Source organism: Rutilus rutilus (assembly GCF_951802725.1).
Source record: "Rutilus rutilus genome assembly, chromosome: 2".
Taxonomy (NCBI): domain Eukaryota; kingdom Metazoa; phylum Chordata; class Actinopteri; order Cypriniformes; family Leuciscidae; genus Rutilus; species Rutilus rutilus.
In genome coordinates this window covers 44538620-44560976 of record NC_140210.1, presented here as the reverse complement: position 1 = coordinate 44560976, position 22357 = coordinate 44538620, and the positions used below count along the sequence as shown (strand labels likewise).

Here is a 22357-nt window from a genome sequence, read left to right as displayed (position 1 = left end):
TTCTATAACAAAGTACCACACAAGCCTAGAGAAGTCATTCAACTCGTGATATTTAGAAAGAAAAATATTGATGAATACCTTTATATTAGTCACTTATTACATTTACATTGAAGCAGCAGTGGATTCCAAAATCCACACCCAAAATAAATGTGGCAGGTCTAATGAAATATATCCTGCCTGCAGGTGGCTGATTAATTCATTTGAGCTCGTCCTATCAGTGAGCTGTAATAGCGCATATAAACAAGCTGGTTAGAGTGTATGGTGTCATGAGGCACCGCCCCTTCCCGTGTCGTCATTCAGGGCGACATGCAAGCTTTCGCGGCTGGCATTCGGCTGAGGTTGTAACCTTGATGGTCAAAGTATGGTTGTTTATACTTCATGTCCGGAATGCTTAGTTATTGCCGACGCGCACGCTGTCCACCTGATAGATGGGATGAGCCCACATGCATGTTGTCTGCCTGACTGAGTTGGTCCTCAGAGATCGCACCTAAAAGATGTAGTACGGACCAATGGGTCGCATCTGCACCGCCGATTAGTTTCCGTGCGGTTGACTGCGTGGGACTACTTCTGGAGGCGCTGTTGCTTTGCTGCTTTTGCTGTTGCTGCTGTTGCTTTGCTGCTTTTGCTGTTGCTTTGCTGCTTTTGCTGTTGCTTTGATCCGCTGTGGACAAAGGACTGAAAACACTGTCCTTTGTGTTTATTTTAGTGTGTGTGCCTCCATGTGAGCCCTTTATTTCGGGGTTGTCTCTGTGTCTTGTGACACCAGGAAAGTTTTCTTTTCGTTTGTATTAGTTTTTATTTTGTATTTTGACTCAGAATTTTGTAATATGTTTAACGTGAAACTGAACATCTCTACTCCAATCTCTGTCTCTTGGAGTGACAGTTCTGAGTGTTTCAACAGTGACAATTCTGAGTGTGTTTCAACAGTGACAATTCTGAGTGTCTTTCAACAGTGACATTTCTGTTCCAGGAGCTGAGTGCACAAAGCAGGGGCGGATTGTTGGTGGTGGTCTCCCTCACGAGTGTGGTGTGCTGAGTGGTGTGAGTGTGTGTGTACTGGTGTGAGTGTATATGCACAGGCGTACGGAAAAGGTGACTTGTCGTGGAGGCCTTATGTGCCCTTATCCACTGCTCTGCCTCGGCTCCTGTCCTGCTGACTCAGGTCGCTCCATGTGTGCTTGTGGAACCACAAAATTGTCTACATTGAGTGCTGTTGATGTTTGTGCATTTTATATTGATTATTTATCTTTAATAAAACAAATTTATATTTTTGTACCCACGTCTCCTGCCGCCTTACTGTGGACGAACCTGTGTTTCCTTAAATAACAAACTATATTTTATTGTCCCTGGCAAGATTCCAGGGTGGCGTAGTCTCGTTAGCAGAGATCATTTTATGCTTAAAGTCATTCTATCCCATCCTCGTGCTGCTACATAAACATCATGTTTGCTGTCATGCTTTCTGAGTACTTGTCAATAATCTGATGGATATAGTCCCACGGACAGTGATATTTCTGCAGGACTGTAAGTAAACATCAATCAATGCACATGAATTGTGTTATTGTGAAAGTTTAATGTTAAATGAAGATGCAAAACAAGAGTTTAGCCATTCTTTTTATTCAACACCTGGAGAACACTGTAACGTCTTTATCGCACTTAAAAGCAGAAAAACACAGGTGAATAAAACAGCAAGACAAGGGCTGTAGTATGTTCTGTAGGGTCCAGACAAGATGATCCAAATTGCTTTAGCAGTCGGCCCATGCTTTCAAAACCTTTTGAAATAAATTATATGTCATTATTAAAACCAACACAGTTCTTGTTCATTTTGATTTCAAATAAATAAATATAAATGTCACAAGCGCAGCAGTCATCTACATCACTCATAAAAAAAATCTATAAAAAAAATAAATCACAATAACTGATCAAATAAGGCTTTGGCAGGACAAACATGTTTTTGCAGCCACCAAAAAAAAAAAAAAAAAAAAAAAAAATTCAATGCAGGAAAAACCCAATATGAATCAATACTTACAGCAGTGTCTTCAGCTTACACTGTGGATTATCTTTTAAAGCAGAGAGACTCTTCACACTTGCACGTCGTAGATCATTCCCAGACAGATCCAGTTCTCTGAGGTGTGAGTTTGATCTCAGAGCTGAAGCCAGAGCAGCACAACCTACATCTATGATCTTACAATATCTCAACCTGTAGAACAATGACACAATCAGCAGGAACTACACAACCACAGAGAGACTGAGATATTAAATACTAAATCTGTGTGGGTGCAAGTAAGTCAACTGAAGGCAAATTTGAAGAACCCAAGTGCAGTATATATTTAAATCCAAAACCAGATCAAACAAAGGCACGGCACAGAATGGAACTCGAAACAGAAACATGAACATGAACATAGTAATAATAATAATAATAATAATAATAATAATAATAATAATAATAACTTTAATTTATATAGCACCTTTCACAGAACCCAAGGACGCTTAACAAACAACAAGAAAAGGGGGAGGGGGATAGGAGGAGAGAGGTGTGAAGCCAGGGTAGCTAAAGCCCATAGGCCTCAGTGAAGAGGTGTGTTTTAAGCTGGTTTTTAAAGGTTATTAGAGAGGAGGCAGAGCGGATGGCAAGAGGAAGCTTGTTCCAGAGTGACGGTGCACCAACACAGAAAACTCTATCCCCAAATGTACGGAGCCTGGACTTAGGGACAGTGAGTAGATCCTTGTCAGAGGACCGCAGGGTCCGTGACTGAGTGTAGGGATGGAGTAGATCAGTAATGTACTGGGGTGTAAGTCCATGGAAAGATTTGTATGTCAGGAGGAGGATTTTATATTTGATCCGGGACTTAACTGGCAGCCAGTGAAGCTTCTTCAGGATGGGAGTAATGTGAAGTCCGAGTTTCTTCGTGTGGGTGAGCATCCTAGCCGCAGATTTCTGTACATACTGGAGTCTGTCAGTAGTCTTACTGGGCAGACCGAACAGGATACCGTTACAATAGTCAAGTCGGGAGGTGATGAAGGAGTGGATGAGGGTCTCAGCTACAGAGTTGGAGAGGCACTGTCGGAGTCTGGAGACGTTCTTAAGATGGTAAAAGGCCATTTTAGTAGTGTTTTTGATGTGTTGTTGGAAGGAGAGAGTGGAGTCCATGATGGACATCACTGTCCAGGTTGCGTACTTGAGAAGATGCAGAGATTGAGCAGCCATCCACATCCAGTATGATGTCATCAACATTTTTAAAGGGGACATATCATGCTAAATCCACTTTTTTAGCCCTTATATGCATTTTGTTGAATATTTTTAGTGTTTAGAAGTATAGAGAATTTGAAATTAGTCTCTTCAGGTGTTTCGTTGATATCTTTATATTCTGTTTTGGTCATATTTTTCAACCTGTTCCGATATTTCTATACTCTATGACGTTTGGTGAACAATTACATCACAGGAACTGCCAAATAAGGACATCGACTACCGGCTCAACACTTCGAGCAATCCTCCATTTTTATTTCTCACTGTGATTTTGTAGTCTAAGCTCAAGGATGCAGAAGTTACGAGAGGGTAAGTCAAAATGTTCGGTTGTTGGATGTAGTAACCCACACGCTTCATTACACCGTCTCCCAGCATCAGAACCTCTTCGAAGTGCCTGGTTGAGTTTTATTTTTAACGGAAATGTACCCATAAAGTCATTTTTGTGTGCGCGAACGCGAAGCACTTCAAGGATAACTACTTCAGCAACAACAGGGTTTTTCCCGCATTTAACTTGTTTTAGCGCCCGACAAAGTCTTATTTGATCGGTGAGTAATGTAGATGAACTGCCGCGCTTGTGACAGGGCGCATGTTTAACTGAAAGAACGAGCAGAGAGAGACCCGGTCGCGCGCGCTCTCTCTCTTCGGAGCCAGGCGAAAGTGTAAACAAGCCATCACCATCTCCAAATTAAGCGCTGTCTTGCTCTCTCTCCCTCGCACATATTAATCAAAATAAATCGACACGGTGGTAAAACGTTGGAAGACCAAAGTTTCATGTGCAGCATTCGGAGATATTTTTTTCCTGAATTACCTTGTGAACTGTGCTAAATAAGTTGCCTTATCTTTTCTGAAAAGCGTTCCGGGCATTAAGCTGACATAAAACAACACTTTAATAAAACGAAAAAACTATCCAATGATGAAATGTTTTCTGTGTTGACACAAATCTTGGATGTCCAAAAGTTTCTGTGCCACTAGATAATCGTATCTCTGCTATCAAACTACAAAAATGGCCGAACGGGGTGGAGTTGAACCGAGTGTCACCTCTGCAGACTGGAGAGCGGGCGGGGTATGGCGTGTCTCATTTGCATTTAAAAAGACCACACCAAAACGAGTTGCTCTCAGACGCACATCAGAAAAGGGGTAGAAAAGGGGCCTGTGGAGCTATAATAATGAGGAATTCAGACCCAAGCATTGCAGTTCCGCTTTATATAGACCACAAATGTATGATTTATATGTAAAAAGGAACGATTTAAAAGCATGATATGTCTCCTTTAAGAAGTGACAGTGGGGCAAACACCATGAGTTCTGTTTTGTCTTTGTTGAGTTTGAGAAGGTTACTATCCAGCCAGTGCTTTATGTCCTTCAGGCAGTTGATAAGTGGCACTGGTGGAAAAGGAGTAGAAGGCTTAGTACTGATGTAGAGCTGGGTGTCATCATCATAGCAGTGGAAATGTAATCCATGTTTCCGGATGATCATCCCAAGAGGTAGCATGTAAATGTTAAATAGTAGTGGGCCAAGCACCGATCCTTGTGGCACGCCGTGTAAGACTGGTGCCAGTTCAGAGCAAATGCCCTTCAGGTTGGTGTATTGTTGGCCTGTTGGTGAGATAAGATTTAAACCAGGAATACACAGTACCAGTGAGGCCAATAAGTTCAGAGAGAGAGAGAGTGAGAAGAATGGAATGGGAGGCTGTATCGAAGGCTGCAGAGAGGTCAAGAAGAATTAAGATGCTGACATGGCCAGAGTCAGCTGCCATGAGAAGGTCATTTGTGATTTTGATGAGGGCAGTTTCCGTGCTATGATGTGTCCTGAAACCAAATTGAAATGGCTCATAGAGGTTGTGCTGTAGCATATGGTGGTTGAGTTGGGAAGCCACAGCCCTTTCCAATAACTTGCATATGAAAGGTAGGTTGGAGATTGGGCGGTAGTGGTTTGGATCATCTTGATTCAGGCCTGGTTTTTTAAGTGTAGGGATCACCGCAGCAGTTTTAAAGCAGGTGGGGACCACCCCAGAAGACAGCGAGGTGTTGATGATGTTGACCAGCGTGGGACCCAGAGTTGGAAGACATGCCTTAACCAAGGCAGTCGGCATTGGATCCTGTTTGCTGGTCATGGCCTTTGCTTTTGACACTAGCTCAAGAACTTGAGCTGTTTTAAGTAGGGGTGGGGAAAAAAATCGATTCTAAGATGAATCGCGATTCGGGACGTGGACGATTCTGAATCGATTCACAAATGTCAAAAATCGATTTTCTAAAAAAAAAAATATATATATATATAATAACGTAACATTGAAGGAACGCAAAAGGCGGAACTCTGAAGCGGACGTGCAGTGCGCGGACAGTCTGTGGCGTGCACATAACAGAGACGCGCACATAACAGACGCATGATGGCTGAGCGCCAAATCCGAACGGCACCAGAGAATGTCTTCGTTAAAAGCTAACGTATGGAACATTGGCAATTTCATTGTGATCTATTTAGTATTTTTTTGTATGAGAGCTAATTTCTGTATTGTTTAGTTTTCACATCAATATGCTGTGTAAACCGATCTGTATGCAATATGTGCAATGCCAGTCACAAAAAGTTACATTTTGACTGTAAGTTACTCTCTGCAGATGTTCATTCACTTTCATTTTGTATAAGCTGTTTTTGATTGTGGTATACAGCAAACATTTCAAGTCATAACTCTTTATTATTTAGTTGTGTATAAGTCAAGAGCGACTTTGTATGTTACTAATTATTCCGAATATGCATAAGTCCACAAGCATACGTTATGATAGCTTCTGGTACATAATTCTATATTTTTGAACGAAAACTGTTTGTGAATTTGCTACAGCAAAATATTTTTTTTGTCTGAAGGATTATATTGCCCATTGGAAATAACAAGAGGATGTTGGTTAGAAGTCTATTATTAAATGCTAGAGATTCAGAATATGCTGAAGTTTGTATTAATTTACTACAAGTATGCTGCTAGTACAGGCACACATTTATTTTCCTGTTGGTTCTCAGCAATGTTGGGACATATGCTGGCAAATGTAACCTTTCAGTTGACTTGCCAAATCACTTCCATTTGTTTTATTAATAAAATTAATATAGGAAGTATTGGAAGTAAGTTCGTTATGGGTCATCATAAATACTTTGCTTTAAAAGTACCAAGTAAAAACATTTTTTCAATGTTTTTGATAAAAGGCACTTCCCTGAGAATTGAACTTAATAAATGTGAAAAAGACACTTTAATGTCTCCGTTTGTCATTCTGTATAGCAAAGCAGATGAGAGTAGATCATGATCAGAAACCTGATAAGAAATCATTATGAATAAAATCGAATTGTTTTGAATCGAAAATCTTTTTGAATCGAAAATCGATTTTGAATCGAATCGTGGCCTCAAGAATCGGAATCGAATCGAATCGTGAGATGGTAAAAGATTCCCACCCCTAGTTTTAAGCGGGGAGAAAGAGGAGAGGCAGTCCTGTGGCATGAAAACAGTTGAAGAATTTGTTTCAAGCAGCGGTAGTGTAGTTGGGTGAGAGGAACTGGACAGCTGCAGTTGTTTGTGGATGGTTTCTACCTTTTTCTGGAAGTAATCCAGGAATCTGGAGCATAGGCCAGCAGCGTCAGATGGTTGAGGAGGGTCAGGTGGGCAGAGTAGACGGTTGATAGCTGTTTAGGTTGATGTTGTTGGTTGCCAATGGGTGTGGAGTAATAGTTATTTTTCGCCTTGGACAGAGCATCTTTGTAGCTCTTAACATGGTTGTTGTAGGCTACCTGGTGGACAGTGAGGCCAGATTTTTTATAATACCTCTCCAGCCTCCGACCAGTGGCCTTCATGAGGCGAAGTTCAGCAGTGAACCAGGGAGCAGGACAGGAGAAGGAGACAGATCGAGTGATGAGGGGGGCAACAGAGTCCAGACTACGTGACAGGGCCAGGTTGTAGTGATTAACCAAGTCATCAACTGTACAGTTTGGGGGATAGCTGATAAGATGGCCTGCAAGAGTATATGATAATTTATGTATGCACACTAGTTTGATGTTTAAATATGCAATGATCCTTTTCACACACTTCCTGTGTGTGTGCACAGAAACAGAGAACATGACGGCAAGGTGATCAGAAATAGCTAGGTCAATAGTTTGTAGATGGGTTGGGGTTATACCCATGGAGCATACCAGGTCCAGTGTATGACCTTTAGCATGTGTAGGGCTGTTAACATCTTGTGTAAAATTAAAACAATCCAGTAGTGACAAAAATTTTGCAGCGTAAACATTACCGGAATCAACATGGATGTTGAAGTCACCAAGTAAGATGGTAGCTGGAGAGGTGGGGCAGATCAGAGCAAGGAGGTCAGAAAGTTCAGGCAGGAAACTAGCAGATGCCTTAGGCGGGCGATAGACAAGGACCACTTGTAGCTGCAGAGGCCCAGACAGAGCAAAGTGAATGCACTCAAATGAAGAGGCGTGTACTGGAAATTCTTTTATCTGGAAATCTGCATGATGTATGACAGCCAATCCCCCACCACGTCCAGAACTACGGGGCCTTTTAATGTAACTATAGCCTTGTAAGAGGTAAGAGATGGAGAGATTTAATCACCTCAAGGCTAACGTTACTCGGTACGCTGTGCGAGTTTAGATTCTTGAGTTCCAAAGCGCAGTACCTTAGGAAAGCCATGATGCCAGAGGAGACCGCTAGCTTGCCCAACACTAGCTAGCATTAGCTTACAAGCCGCGGGCCATCCACCAGAGAATCACGGCCAAGCTTCAACAGAGAATACTGTGGAGGATCAAGCCATTGTCAGAGGTAATTACAGCTGTTGGCAGTTTGTGTCAGAGGTAATTACAGCTGTTGGCAGTTTGGGAATCATCAGAATAAAGCCAAGGTTGAAAAGTAGCCTGTCTACCACTCTGCAAGGTAACGTAGCAGCTGGAAAAACCACTGGTTTAGCAGGTCCTGTAGCATAACCAGAGCACACAGCGAAAAAGTTGCAGATTGTGAAACAGTTAATCCAACTAGTAGCGCAACGTATAAGACAGCTTAGTGAAACAGCAGGAGTAGAATCGCAGACACGCCAGCGTCCTCTCACAACATGAACATGAACATGAACATGGCTGTGAAGCTTACCAATAGGAATTACAAAGTAACAATGCAAACATGAGGGCTTAAATACACACAATACTAATGACTAGACAAGGGACACCTGTGAACAAACAAGACAATAAAGCAATCAGAACATGACACATAAGACAAGGGAACACGTCAAGATCATATGACTAGAATAGGGGATCACATGCCAGACATGAAACAAGACCAAAACAAGACGTGACAGTGGGCTTCACGTTTGTTTGTTTTTTTTGTGTTAATGTAAATCATGATTTGAACAATCCCTTAAAATAATTTGATACTTGTCTCAGTTAAGATTAATATATGATCTTACGTCAGTTTCTCCAGTTTACAGTGAGAATCCTTCAGTCCATCAGAGAGCAATATCAGACCTCCACATCTTATTTTATTCCATGACAGATCAAGTTCTCTGAGGTGCGAGTTTGATCTCAGAGCTGAAGCCAGAGCAGCACAACCTTCAGCTGTGATGTTACAATCATACAACCTGAATAACGACACAATCTTTACTCTGTCAGTTCAACGTACACAATGTGCAAAGTATAAAATGCATATAAATATCAGTTGTCACTTTATATCTGCCAATAAATAGACTGCCAGTCTTAGTAAGATGATATTTAAATGCTAAGTTTTATGATCAAAGCTCTGTAATTTTAAAACATATAATGTAATGTAATACAATGATGATTGAGAGATGAACAAATAAACGTTCCTAATTTTTTTTTTGATGGATCATATTTGATACATTTGAACCTGATTAACTTGAAATATTACAAACAATATAAAGGTTATTCTTATGTTTACTTACAGCAAAAAGTCACATGTGAACCAATAGCTGAAGGGACACATTTTAAAACTATACTAAAATAACTTTTAATTGCTAAAAAACTATAAAACTATATACTATCAACCAGACAACAGAAGGCAAGTAGATTGTGTAAATCAGGTTTTTGATCATGTGATAACTTAGATGAAATATGATACAGTAGGAATTAAAGGGTTAAGAAGGACTTGCTGTTTATGTTCGGGGTAAAGGGGATCAGCCAATCAGCGCTTTTGCTTTGGGGTCACAGAGAGGACACCTGTTTGCGCTGACTGATAAGTTTCGTTTTCGAGTTAGTAGTGAGAGTGGCCCGGGAAGCACATTGTAGATATTTCTGAAGTGCATAGTTGTCGTCTGTGTCGCTATCTGTGCATGTGTGCGTTCAGAGACATAACCACACATACTGTACTGCAACAAGTTAGCTCAAAGGGGAAATATTAATAATAACTCATAATTATCGATTATGATTAATTATTAATATTTGGGTCAGCTAATTGGATTAACTTGAGGTAGCTAAATTAATATTACAATCAATTAATCAGTTCCAACAAACTGTTTTGATTATTCATTTATTCTAAGAAAAACGTATCTTTCATGGCCACCGAAGAATAATTATTTCTAAGCATGTACAGCGCCTAGAGCATGTAACAAGCTCAAGATCGTAAAATGGACTTTGTTGTAAGCAGAGAATCAGAACCAAATACATATTGTGCACAAGTTTTATTAACCCTCTGGGGACCAAGGTGTTTTTGGGGCCCTTGAGATGTTCTGACATGCCTTGACATTTGTGCTTTTTTCAGTTATTTATAAACATGTTAATGGCAAAGGTGTAAATTCACTCTATATAGCACAAACAGGGCTACCATAATATGCGAGCAACATGTATGTAGATGTTTGTATTTTTAAGAGAATAATGTTTATGCGTGGTTATTGGAAAAAACAAAAATGAAAGTTGCTGAAATAAGACCACAAAACACATACTAAATATGTGTCCACAAGACTTTTGACTAATGGAAGTTGTCGCTTCGAGTTCTGGCTTCAAAATTATGTGAAAATAGTCTTGCTTTATCGTTCACATAAAACAATACATTGATTTAAATTGTGTAAAACAGGTTTTGCTTGGAAAGCCAATATGCGAGGGGGGCTTGAAGGAGGAGTAGTTTACACCTGAGAATACAATGTCCCACCCACTCTGCATAATGAGCCATTCATTCAGGTGTGACACTGACTGAGCCACAATGCAAGGACAAAATATATACAGTGCAATGCATAAGTGAATACACCCATGCTAAAGTTGACTAAAAAGAGGAATAAAAAATAATATTTTGGAAATTGAACTTAATGCCTTAATTTAAAAAATTTGGAAAAATCCAACCTTTAAGGACACCAATTTTCTTTGTGAATGAATAATGTATCGTAAATAAATAAATGTTCTTCCTTAAAATACATGGTGCATAAGTGAGTACACCCCTATGTTAAATTCCCATAGAGGCAGGCAGATTTTTATTTTTTAAGTATTTAAAAAAAAAAATTTTTTAGGATACTATGCATCCTGATAAAGTTCCCTTGGCCTTTGGAATTAAAATAGCCCCACATCATCACATAGCCTTCACCATACCTAGAGATTGGCATGGGGTACTTTCCATAAGATCATCTCTCAATGCAAATCAAACTAGCTTTTAGGCTAACTGAAATAAAACCATGCCAATCTCTAGGTATGGTGAAGGCTATGTGATGATGTGGGGCTGTTTTAATTCCAAAGGCCAAGGGAACTTTATCAGGATGCATAGTATCCTAATTTTTTTTTTTTTTAAATACTTAAAAATAAAAATCTGCCTGCCTCTATGGGAATTTAACATAGGGGTGTACTCACTTATGCACCATGTATTTTAAGGAAGAACATTTATTTATTTACGATACATTATTCATTCACAAAGAAAATTGGTGTCCTTAAAGGTTGGATTTTTCCTAATTTTTTAAATTAAGGCATTAAGTTCAATTTCCAAAATATGATTTTTTATTCCTCTTTTTATTCAACTTTAGCATGGGTGTATTCACTTATGCATTGCACTGTATTTAGAAGAAGACTTATATTGACCATTTAAGATTTTGCTTACATGTTTTAATTTAATTGTTTTAATTATTCTTATTTCTTTTATTATTTTAATTTCTTCTATGTAAAGCACTTTGAATTGCCATTGTGTATGAAATGTGCTATATAAATAAACTTGCCTTGCCTTGCCTTGCCTACATCTATCTTGTAAATATGTTTTGCTATTTTATTAAAAAGGTTACAATTAGGGGTGGGGGTAAAAATCGATTCTTAGATGAATCGCGATGCGGGACGTGGACGATTCTGAATCGATTCATAAATGTCAAAAATCGATTTTCAAAAAAAAAAAAAAAATTCTAATAACGTAACATTGACGGAACGCAAAAGGCGGAACTCTGAAGCGGACGTGCAGTGCGCGGACAGTCTGTGGCGTGCACATAACAGAGACGCGCACATAACCGACGCATGATGGCTGAGCGCCAAATCCGAACGGCACCCTCTTCGTTAAAAGCTAACGTATGGAAAATTGGCAATTTCATTGTGATCTATTTAGTATTTTTTTTGTATGAGAGCTAATTTCTGTATTGTTTAGTTTTCACATCAATATGCTGTGTAAACCGATCTGTATGCAATATGTGCAATGCCAGTCACAAAAAGTTACATTTTGACTGTAAGTTACTCTCTGCAGATGTTCATTCACTTTCATTTTGTATAAGCTGTTTTTGATTGTGGTATACAGCAAACATTTCAAGTCATAACTCTTTATTATTTAGTTGTGTATAAGTCAAGAGCGACTTTGTATGTTACTAATTATTCCGAATATGCATAAGTCCACAAGCATACGTTATGATAGCTTCTGGTACATAATTCTATATTTTTGAACGAAAACTGTTTGTGAATTTGCTACAGCAAAATTTTTTTTTTGTCTGAAGGATTATATTGCTCATTGGAAATAACAAGAGTCTGTTGGTTAGAAGTCTATTATTAAATGCTAGAGATTCAGAATATGCTGAAGTTTGTATTAATTTACTACAAGTATGCTGCTAGTACAGGCACACATTTATTTTCCTGTTGGTTCTCAGCAATGTTGGGACATATGCTGGCAAATGTAACCTTTCAGTTGACTTGCCAAATCACTTCCATTTGTTTTATTAATAAAATTAATATAGGAAGTATTGGAAGTAAGTTCGTTATGGGTCATCATAAATACTTTGCTTTAAAAGTACCAAGTAAAAACATTTTTTCAATGTTTTTGATAAAAGGCACTTCCCTGAGAATTGAACTTAATAAATGTGAAAAAGACACTTTAATGTCTCCGTTTGTCATTCTGTATAGCAAAGCAGATGAGAGTAGATCATGATCAGAAACCTGATAAGAAATCATTATGAATAAAATCGAATTGTTTTGAATCGAAAATCTTTTTGAATCGAAAATCGATTTTGAATCGAATCGTGGCCTCAAGAATCAGAATCGAATTGAATCATGAGATGGTAAAAGATTCCCACCCCTAGTTACAATTACAACAATAATTACAATTTCAACAATATTTCAAGTGTACTCTTTCTTTGTAAAAAAAAAAAAGATTGTAGGCCTACATTTTATTATGTATTCATTAGTTTGAATATAGCCAACATTGGAACATCTAACATCTTAGTCTATGACTTTATTTTTGACAAAAATAGTATTTTATATATATATATATATATATATATATATAGAACATATGAGCAGAAATTGCTAAACAAAAGCTTATTTGATGTGGCAGTATATACTACAGTAAAAACTGTACCCAAATCTAGTCAACAAAATGTTGTCTTTCATATTTTGCCTGACTGTAACGTTGTTTTTATGAAATATTAGGGCATATAAATGTTAATTTGCAGTTTAATACGTTGCTTATACAAAGACATTTTATTTCAACATATTTCAGTCGATTTTTACTCATCTCAATAGGCTATAGCAAAGCATTTTAGTTTAAAGATTAAAGCGGTTTATTCTTTGACACACAGACACGCGATTAATATTTAGACTAAACAGTCTTTACAAATATGTACCCTTCATTCATCTCACAGAAACGCGATTCATATTATAGAAACGCGATTCATCTTTTTGCGGTTTACATAGGCCTACACTAACGTTATTCCATAACGTTATTCCATAACGTTATTCCACATTAACACTTGAGAAAAGATAACAGCCTACCTCACTCCTCAGCGGGATCTATTGCTCCTCATATCAGCACTGTTCTGAGGAAACTTTTCTCCATAAGGTAGGCTATATTATGCCTCACTCGCTAAGCACTGTGTTTACAGCTGATGTGGGAGTTTCACAGGTCTGAAATGGTTCTCAGAATTTGCGTTTGAATAGCACGCGCTCTCCGGGGCGTGGTCACATTAGATTTGAATGAGCTCTTATGAGCTCGACTGGGATCGCTCTCTTTTAATACAGATTTCACAAGCTGAGAATATTTGTTTTTTATATAAATTACTTAATTTAAAAGATGCGATCTCAAGCTTTGTGCCCGTGGGTATGTTTGCCTGTTTGACTGAATTTTCGCGGAGTTATAGATAATTTTCGAACGCATTTCAAATTGGAGTTTACTGACAGAGAGAGTGCAGAAATCGCATCATGTTAATTTTTCTTTATTTGGCAAAAAGCAAAACACTTTATTTTTATTGTGAGTATACAGAAAAAAAATAGAAACTGAACAGGATCGTTTGATGTTTAACACAAAAATGAAAGATCAAAATTAACAGAGCATTTAGTGTTTATTTTGCATTGCTAAAAAAAAACCCGAGCAAAACGCGCAGGCGCGTTTTTGGTCCCCAGAGGGTTAACTAAATCACAAACATAACTAAACTAAACTAACATAACATACATACATACATACAGTACATACATGCATAGGTAAAATGGTGAGTGATATGGAACCGGAAGCAGGAAATGGAACTATGAAAAGAACCATCAGCTTATCATTTTCAGAGCACCTCATTCAATTGATACTTCCATGGTCTGTGCAGTGGACACAATTCTTGAAGTGGTTGAAAATTGAGTTTGTTGTTGTGAGTGTCAAATGTTACTGTACAAGTTGCAATCGTTTTCTTCTCCGCTGGATGGAGAAGATATGATGAACTTGCATGGTTATTTCGACGCTGTTCTCATGGCTGGAGTGCAGATTGTGACGAGAGCAAATGGTTGGAGTTGCGATGGACTTCTTCTGCATTGAATGAAGACATTGAACTCCTGAGGTTGTCCTTGATTCTGTTGTGGTGGAGAGAGAGTCCTCTCTCTCCGGATGAGCACATGGCTGGTTGTGAATCGAGGCCTGCTGCCATGGACAGCACAGCACCCTGAACGTACCGAGAAGGCCAAGAGTTGATCGTTGTCCATTCAGTGATGGTAAGGTTACAATCTTCTTCTGAGTTCAATTGAAGCAAGACAGGAAGATTCCTCTGTGTTTGATTTATGAGTCTCTGTTCTAAGCATGCTCATTTGCAATGGCAGATGGATTGGTTTCTGATGACGAAACTAAGAAAGATTCTTGTAATACTAATATGTTGCGCGGCTATCGGCATATCATCTACACAATCATTTTGATCTTCAAAGTACCAATTTATAGAGACCAAACATGGTATGGGTGAGGTTACATTGACCGTTGGTTCTATAATAAAATATATAGTATCAAAGAGATAATAGTATCAAAAGATAATAGTATTAAAAGACACAACACAAGACAGTAAATCATTCACAAAAAGTTCTGAGATGCATATTAATTTCATGTTAAACAGTTCATCGATAAATAAATGCAGTAGAGTCTGTTCTAATATATGTAGGTCTTGTGGCAGAGGCCCTGTTCACATTGCTAAGAGTCATAAAACCAACTTATCTGATCGTGGTCATGGTGACTAAGACCTTCTTGCCCTGTTTGGGGGGATGGGGCCACAGATCCCAGAGTGAGTTCTAAATATCATTTGTTAAAATATAACAAATACTTGTGTCTGACTTGTCTCAGTCGTTACAGTACACTCACGAAGACAGATAATCATCTGCTGGCTGATGTCATTGATGAATCCATTGAAGAGCATTAGAGCATTCGATTTCATTCTTACCGATGCACCATAGTGGTAACTTATTCTCAACTAGTAACAGTTACAGTCCTAGCTATCAAGTCACCATTACAAAATTGGTCCTTCGAGCCGGATATTGTGTGTGACTGCTGTGCGTGAGGATGTTCCCATGTGGGAGAGGGGAGGCAACGTCACTTCCTGATACCTGCCCGAGACGTCAGATACGTCCGCCAACCTGGCTTGCTGATTATGAAGTCTCCCTGCCTGACTGGAGCTCAGTTAGCAGTGCTGTTGCAGCGTAAAAACTCACCCTGGTACTTCATGAAGTGGTGCTCTGGACAGACTCCACCACAGTTCTCACATGGCTTCAGTCAGACTCTTGCAGGTTTAAGGTGTTTGTGGGCATCAGAGTTGCTGAGATCCGGGAGCTAACTGAGGCCCAAGTATGGAGGTACGTGGATTCTGCAAAGACCCTAAGGGAGCTGGCAGGGGAGAGCCGGTGGAACCACGGCCCAGCACTTTTGCGCCTGTCACCTAAGCACTGGCCTACTAAGCCAGAGGCTGAGCAGTTGGATGCCACAGAACTTTGGATCAGTATTGGATCCTTTGAGGAAGAGAAGCTGTGAAGCGGCACCAGTACTCCTGCCATGATTGTTGAAGATGGAGTGCAACAAATGGCAGACTTACCTCTCGCCTGCCTGCGGTTGATGAAACCACCTTTTTTCTCTATAGGAACCGATTGTTTCGGGCCCTTCATGGTCAAAATCGGACGGCATAATGAGAAGCGTTGGGGTATACTTTTTAAGTGCCTTACTACCCAAGCTATCCACATAGATATCCTGACTAGTCTAGACCAGGATTCCTTCCTGATGGCCCTCCGCAGATTCATCTCACACAGGGGAAAACTAGCGGAGCTTCTGTCGGATCAGGGCACAAATTTCAGAGGAGGTGAGAGGGAAATCCACAAGTCTTTCAAGGCACTGCACCCCACTTAAAGGCAGAACTGGCCAAACATCAGATCAAGTTCAGATTCAATCCTCCAAGTGCGCCCCACTTTGGTGGTGCATGGGAGAGGGAAATTAAATCTATCAAAGCTGCCCTGTATGTTACAATCCAGATGCAGACTGTGACAGAAGAAGTCCTGCGCACGGTCCTGATCAAGATAGAGGGTATCCTAAACTCTAAGCCCTTGGGGTATGTATCCAGTGACGTTGCGGACCTTGACCCAGTAACCCCCAATCTGCTTGTGATGGGGCGGCCCGACCCATCGCTGCCCCAGGTGTTGTATCCGGAGTCCGAGGTGTTGAGTCACCACCGCTGGAGGCATACGCAGGTCCTTGCTGACCAATTCTGGAGGACATTTATCAGGCACTAACTTCCTGCCCTGCAGACGCGCACCAAGTGGCAGAATTGAAGTGGCCCCACTACACCCTGGTACTGTCGCCATGATCATTGATCCACAGCTCCCGAGGGCGCTCTGGCCTATTGGTCGCATCACAAAGGTTATCCCAGGTGCAGATGGGGAGGATAAGGGCAGCGGAGATCCAGGTGAACAACAGGAACTATACCAAAGTCCTTTTAGGCAAGTCGTGCCATCTTGGCAACGCCTCCGGGCAGCTATTTCGGACTAACAAGACCAGGCTCCTATCTAAATGAATGGGCAGAGAGTCAGAACTGCACTTTCACTGGTCATCGGGACATAAAAACTGCATGTATAGAAACAGCAGTAAAATATGATAAAAATCGCTCAAATAGTTTGACGACTTTGCCCCAAAATAAGGTTTAAAACGCCTTTCCCCCCACAGGTTTTACTTTTACTACGCATGCGCAAGGGTTCACGTTCATGACACCAACATCATTTACGTCTCTATCCAGAATGCCGGTGTTGTGCCAAGCACTTAAAAATTATATGTATTTAAATGTCTGAAACCTAAAATAAACATTATGTGGTTAAAAACACTGAACAGTTGTGATATAGCCTATGACAAGCGCTAAACGCGTCCGTCTTTGGCTCAGCGCCAGCCACAGCGCGAAAGCACAGGTTGAATATGGCAGTTATGTCACGTCACTGTACATTCGCTCCTTAGTGGTCAGCTGCTGACTGTTAAAAGCAGATGATTGGCTTTCCAGCGGGAGGGGAGGGACATGTGCATACAACTGCCATCTTTGCCGTCACGGGTTTTCCTTATATAGTTGTATTGAGGATTGAGGAATTGGCATGTCTCTAATATAAATTGTCTCTGACTATACCCAGCCAGTTGCCCGTCTTGTCCCACTTCCTGCCATACCTGAGACCACCAGTGCTTCTATGGGAAAGCAAAGTTGACTGTGCAAATTTGGGGGCGGCTGTAAAGACGGACTTGCTATTTATGTTCGTGGTAACGGGGATCAGCCAATCAGCGCTTTTGTTTTGGGGTCACAGATAGGACACCTGTTTGCGCTGACTGATAAGTTTCGTTTTTGAGTTAGTAGTGAGAGTGGCCGGGAAGCACATCGTAGATATTTCTGAAGTGCATAGTTGTCGTCTGTGTCACTATCTGTGCATGTGTGCGTTCAGAGACATAACCACACATACTGTACACTCACGAAGACAGATAATCATCTGCTGGCTGTCAATAAATCCATTGAAGAGCATTCGATTGCATTCTTACCGATGCACCACAGTGGTCACTAATTCTCAACTAGCTACAGTTACAGTCCTAGCTATCAAGTCACCATTAAAAAAAGGGTTAAAATAACATTATTCCTGTCTCAGTTAAGATTAATGTATGATCTTACCCCAGTTTCTCCAGTTTACAGTGAGGATCCTTCAGTCCATCATAGAGCAGCGTCAGACCTTTATCTCCTATTATATTCTCAGTCAGATCCAGTTCTCTGAGGTGCGAGTTTGATCTCAGAGCTGAAGTCAGAGCAGCACAACCTTCAGCTGTGATCTTACAATAACCCAACCTGTAGAACAACAACACACACTTAATCTCTCAGTTCAGCAGGAACTACAGATCCACAGAGAGACTGAGATATTAAATAGTAAACCTGTGTGGGTTTAATGTTTTTATTACATTTTGCATTATTATGTGTTAATGTAATTCATTATGATTTGAACAACATAAGGAGAATAATCCCTTAAAATAATATGATACTTGTCTCAGTTAAGATTAATGTATGATCTTACTCCAGTTTCTCCAGTTTACAGTGAGGATCCTTCAGTCCATCATAGAGCAGCTTCAGACCTTTATCTCCTATTATATTCTCAGTCAAATCCAGTTCTCTGAGGTGTGAGTTTGATGTCAGAGCTGAAGCCAGAGCAGCACAACCTTCAGCTTTGATCTTACAACATCTCAACCTGTAGAACAACGACACACACCTTAATCTCTCAGTTCAGCAGGAACTACACAACCACAGAGAGACTGATATATTAAATATTAAATGTGGGTTTCATGTTTTTATTATTGTTTGTTTACTTTTGCATTATTGTGTGTTAATTTAAGTCACTATGATCTGAACAATATAAGGAGAATAATCCCTTAAAATAATATGATACTTGTCTCAGTTAAATTAATGTATGATCTTACTCCAGTTTCTCCAGTTTACAGTGAGGATCCTTCAGTCCATAAGACAGCAGTGTCAGACCTTTATCTCCTATTATATTCTCAGTCAAATTCAGTTCTCTGAGGTGTGAGTTTGATCTCAGAGCTGAAGTCAGAGCAGCACAACCTTCATCTGTGATCTTACAACATCTCAACCTATAAAACAATGACACAAACTTTAATCTCTCAGTTCAGCAGGAATTACACAACCAGAGTTAGACTGTGATATTAAATAGTAAACCTGTGTGGGTTTAATGTTTTTATTACTTTTGCTTTATTGTGTATTACAGTTAATTACGATCTAAAAATATATAAGGATTATAATCCCTTTTGTAGATCTTTTGTATGCTGATTAAGTGTGTATTTTGTTTAAAAAATCAGTACAAATTAATACTACCATAAACATAGTGAACAGAGAAGCACATCACTAACACACACACACACACACACACACACACACACACACACACACACACACACACCTGATGATTGTCCTCAGACTTACTCTGCTGATCTGGAGGCTTCAACTACAGGCAAGAGCTTCTGAAGAACTTCATCCGGTGACATGTGGTTTTGGCCTTGACTGATGCTTATGTATTTCTTTAACTCAAACTCATCCAAACACTCTGAGGTTAATAGAACAAAGACAACAGCTGACCACTGTGACGAGGACAATCTGGTGCTTGAAAGACCTCCAGATCTGAGACACTCCTGGATTTCATTTACGAGAGAATGATCACCCAGTTCATTTAAAGAGTGGAACAGATTGATGGATTTCTCTGGTGAGGGATTCATTCTTATTCTCATTTTAATGTATCCAACCGTTTTCTCTTTACTGTATGAGATGTTTCTAACATGCGACAGAAGGCCTCTCAGAAGCGTCTGATTTGACTCCCGTGAGAGACCCAGAAGAAACCGCAGGAAAAGATCCAGATGTCCATTTCTACTCTGCAGAGCCTTGTCCACGGCTCTCTGATGCAGGTCAGATATCGTGTGACACGTGAACTCGTGTGCATGTTTTGAGCTGAGGGTTTCATTGAGCACATCCCTCTGGTACAGCAGGAATGAAAGCAGAGCATAAAGAGCTGCTAGATGCTCCTGAATGCTCAGATGAACAAAGCAGAAGACTTTCCCCTGACACAAGCCCAACTCCTCTCTGAAGATCTGAGTGCACAATCCTGAGTAAACTGATGCTTCTGTCTCATCAATGCCACACTCTCTCAGGTCTTCCTCATAGAAGATCAGGTTGCCTTTCACAAGCTGCTGGAAGGCCAGTTTTCCCAGTTTGAGGATCATGTCTTCATCCTTCACTTTCTTCTTATAGTCCTTCTCATGTTTGATGTTGGTCTGAATGATCAGGAAGTGTGTGTACATTTGAGTGAGAGTCTTGGGAATCTCTTCATACTCTGCTTCGCTCAACATCTTCTCTAAAACAGTGGCTGAGATCCAGCAAAACACTGGGATTTGGCACATGATGAAGAGGCTCCTTGATGACTTCAGGTGTCTGATGATTTTATTGGCCAGACTCTGATCACTGATTCTCTTCCAGAAGTATTCCTCCTTCTGTGGATCATTGAATCCTCGTACCTCAGTCACTCGATGGACACACTCAGAGGGGACGAGATCGGCTGCTGCTGGTCTAGAGGTGATCCAGATGAGAGCAGAGGGAAGCAGATTCCCCACAATGAGGTTCGTCAGCAGCACGTCCACTGAGGCTGATTCAGATATATTACACAGTTTCACATTAAAATCCAGAGACAGACGACACTCGTCCAGACCATCAAAAACAAAAACAACTTTATATTCATCACTGAATGGTTTCATTTCTTTTGTTTCAGGGAAAAAGACATGAAGAAGCTCTGAAAGACTGAGAGTTTTGTCCTTCATTAGGTTGAGCTCTCTGAAAGCAAGTGGAAACATGAGCTGGATCTCCTGATTCTCTGTCCCTTCAGCCCAGTCCAGGATGAACTTCTGCACAGAGACTGTTTTTCCAATGCCAGCGACTCCCTTTGTCAGCACAGTTCTGACGGGTTTGTCTTGTCCAGGTAAAGGTCTAAAGATGTCAGTGCATTTGATCGGTGTGTCCTCTGTTGCTGCTCTCCTGGATTGAGACTCAATCTGTCTCACCTCATGCTCATTATTGATCTCTCCACAATCACTCTCTGTGATGTAGAGATCAGTGTAGATCTCATTCAGCAGTGTTGGGTTTCCCTGCTTTGCTGTTCCCTCATACAGACATTGAAACTTCTTCCTCATATTTGATCTAAAGGTCTTGAGGGCTTCAGTATCTTGAGGGACACCACTGTAAGATAAAATAAAATTGTAAAATAAATAATATAAATACATTGTTACAGGATATTGTATTGCGTCAAGATCCTGCTATGTAAGTCTCTTTAGATAAATGTCAAATGTCTGTGTTTACCTAAACCCAGGATCAATGTGTCCACTAAAGTTGAGTGGAGGATTTATTGACCGGTCACTCTTCATGGACACACAGCTGCGGTCTGGAGGGTCCAGTCTGTGGATTTAGTTAAACACAAGTGAATGTAAATCACACTCTTAAATTCATGACTTTTGTAATGAACTGATTCAGATGAATGAATTCCATTAACATTTATTATGCTGTTGGAGACTTTTCAGAAAGTGCACATATACATATCTGAGCAGTTGATTAAGATCTTTTAATTAATAACATCTGAAATACAGTACATACAGTCACTTTAGTCCCTTTTTACAGCATTAATGATTAACAATTTTCTTAGATTCAACACAGAATATGTAATAAGATAAATGGTTTAGTGAAGTGTTTACCTAAACCAAGGATCAGTGTGTCCACTAAAGTTACGTAGAGGATCCATTGACTGGTCACTCTTCATGGACACACAGCTGGGGTCTGGAGGGTCCAGTCTGTGCAGTGAGATGAACACAACAAGTGAATGTAATTCACACAGTCTTATATAAATCACTTTTGTAATGGTTGATTGTTCTTGGTGACTCAATAATTTAGTTAGTATGTATTATGCTGTTGGAGACATAACAGCAAGTGCAACAGTTATAGTGGTCATCTTCACATATCAGAGTTGTTAATTAAGCTCTTCTTTCTGAAATGCACTCCATAGAGCAGTGGTTTCCAAACTGGGGGGCGTCCAGAGTATTAAAAGAGGGCAAGGCCAGACCAGAATAGAAACTTTTCGGTATGGGTCTTTCGGTTTGGTATGTATGTGTAACAAATACAGTGTTGTTTTAACCACTGCACTGCAGAACTTCATATGGAACTCATAGTTTAATATATCTTCATTTTAACGAATCGGTAACAATTCTTAAATCCCAAGATCAATCTTTTAGTCTCTGCCGTTTCAGTTTATGCATCAACACTTCACTAGACATTATATAGCGTACCTCCTATCCAATAATCGCATTAAGCTTTGTGTTTTGTTACTTTCGATAAGAAACAAAGTCTCATCTTAAAAATTATGTA

The 22357-nt window shown here is 40.0% G+C and overlaps 1 protein-coding gene across 1 annotated transcript in view; it reads right to left on the bottom strand.

Annotated features, from left to right (window-relative positions):
• Positions 1-1585: 1585 nt before the first annotated feature.
• LOC311286480 (NACHT, LRR and PYD domains-containing protein 3-like) overlaps positions 1586-22357 on the bottom strand; it is a 63683-nt gene continuing 42911 nt past the window's right edge. The window contains exons 4-12 of the mRNA XM_084402694.1: positions 21691-21786; positions 21302-21397; positions 19385-21181; positions 18865-19035; positions 18465-18635; positions 18071-18241; positions 8666-8836; positions 2027-2197; positions 1586-1769 (exon numbers count right to left, since the gene is read on the bottom strand). Coding sequence (XP_084258820.1) covers positions 1763-1769; positions 2027-2197; positions 8666-8836; positions 18071-18241; positions 18465-18635; positions 18865-19035; positions 19385-21181; positions 21302-21397; positions 21691-21786 — 2851 coding nt within the window. The 3' untranslated portion in view covers positions 1586-1762. The remainder of the gene's footprint in view (positions 1770-2026; positions 2198-8665; positions 8837-18070; positions 18242-18464; positions 18636-18864; positions 19036-19384; positions 21182-21301; positions 21398-21690; positions 21787-22357) is intronic.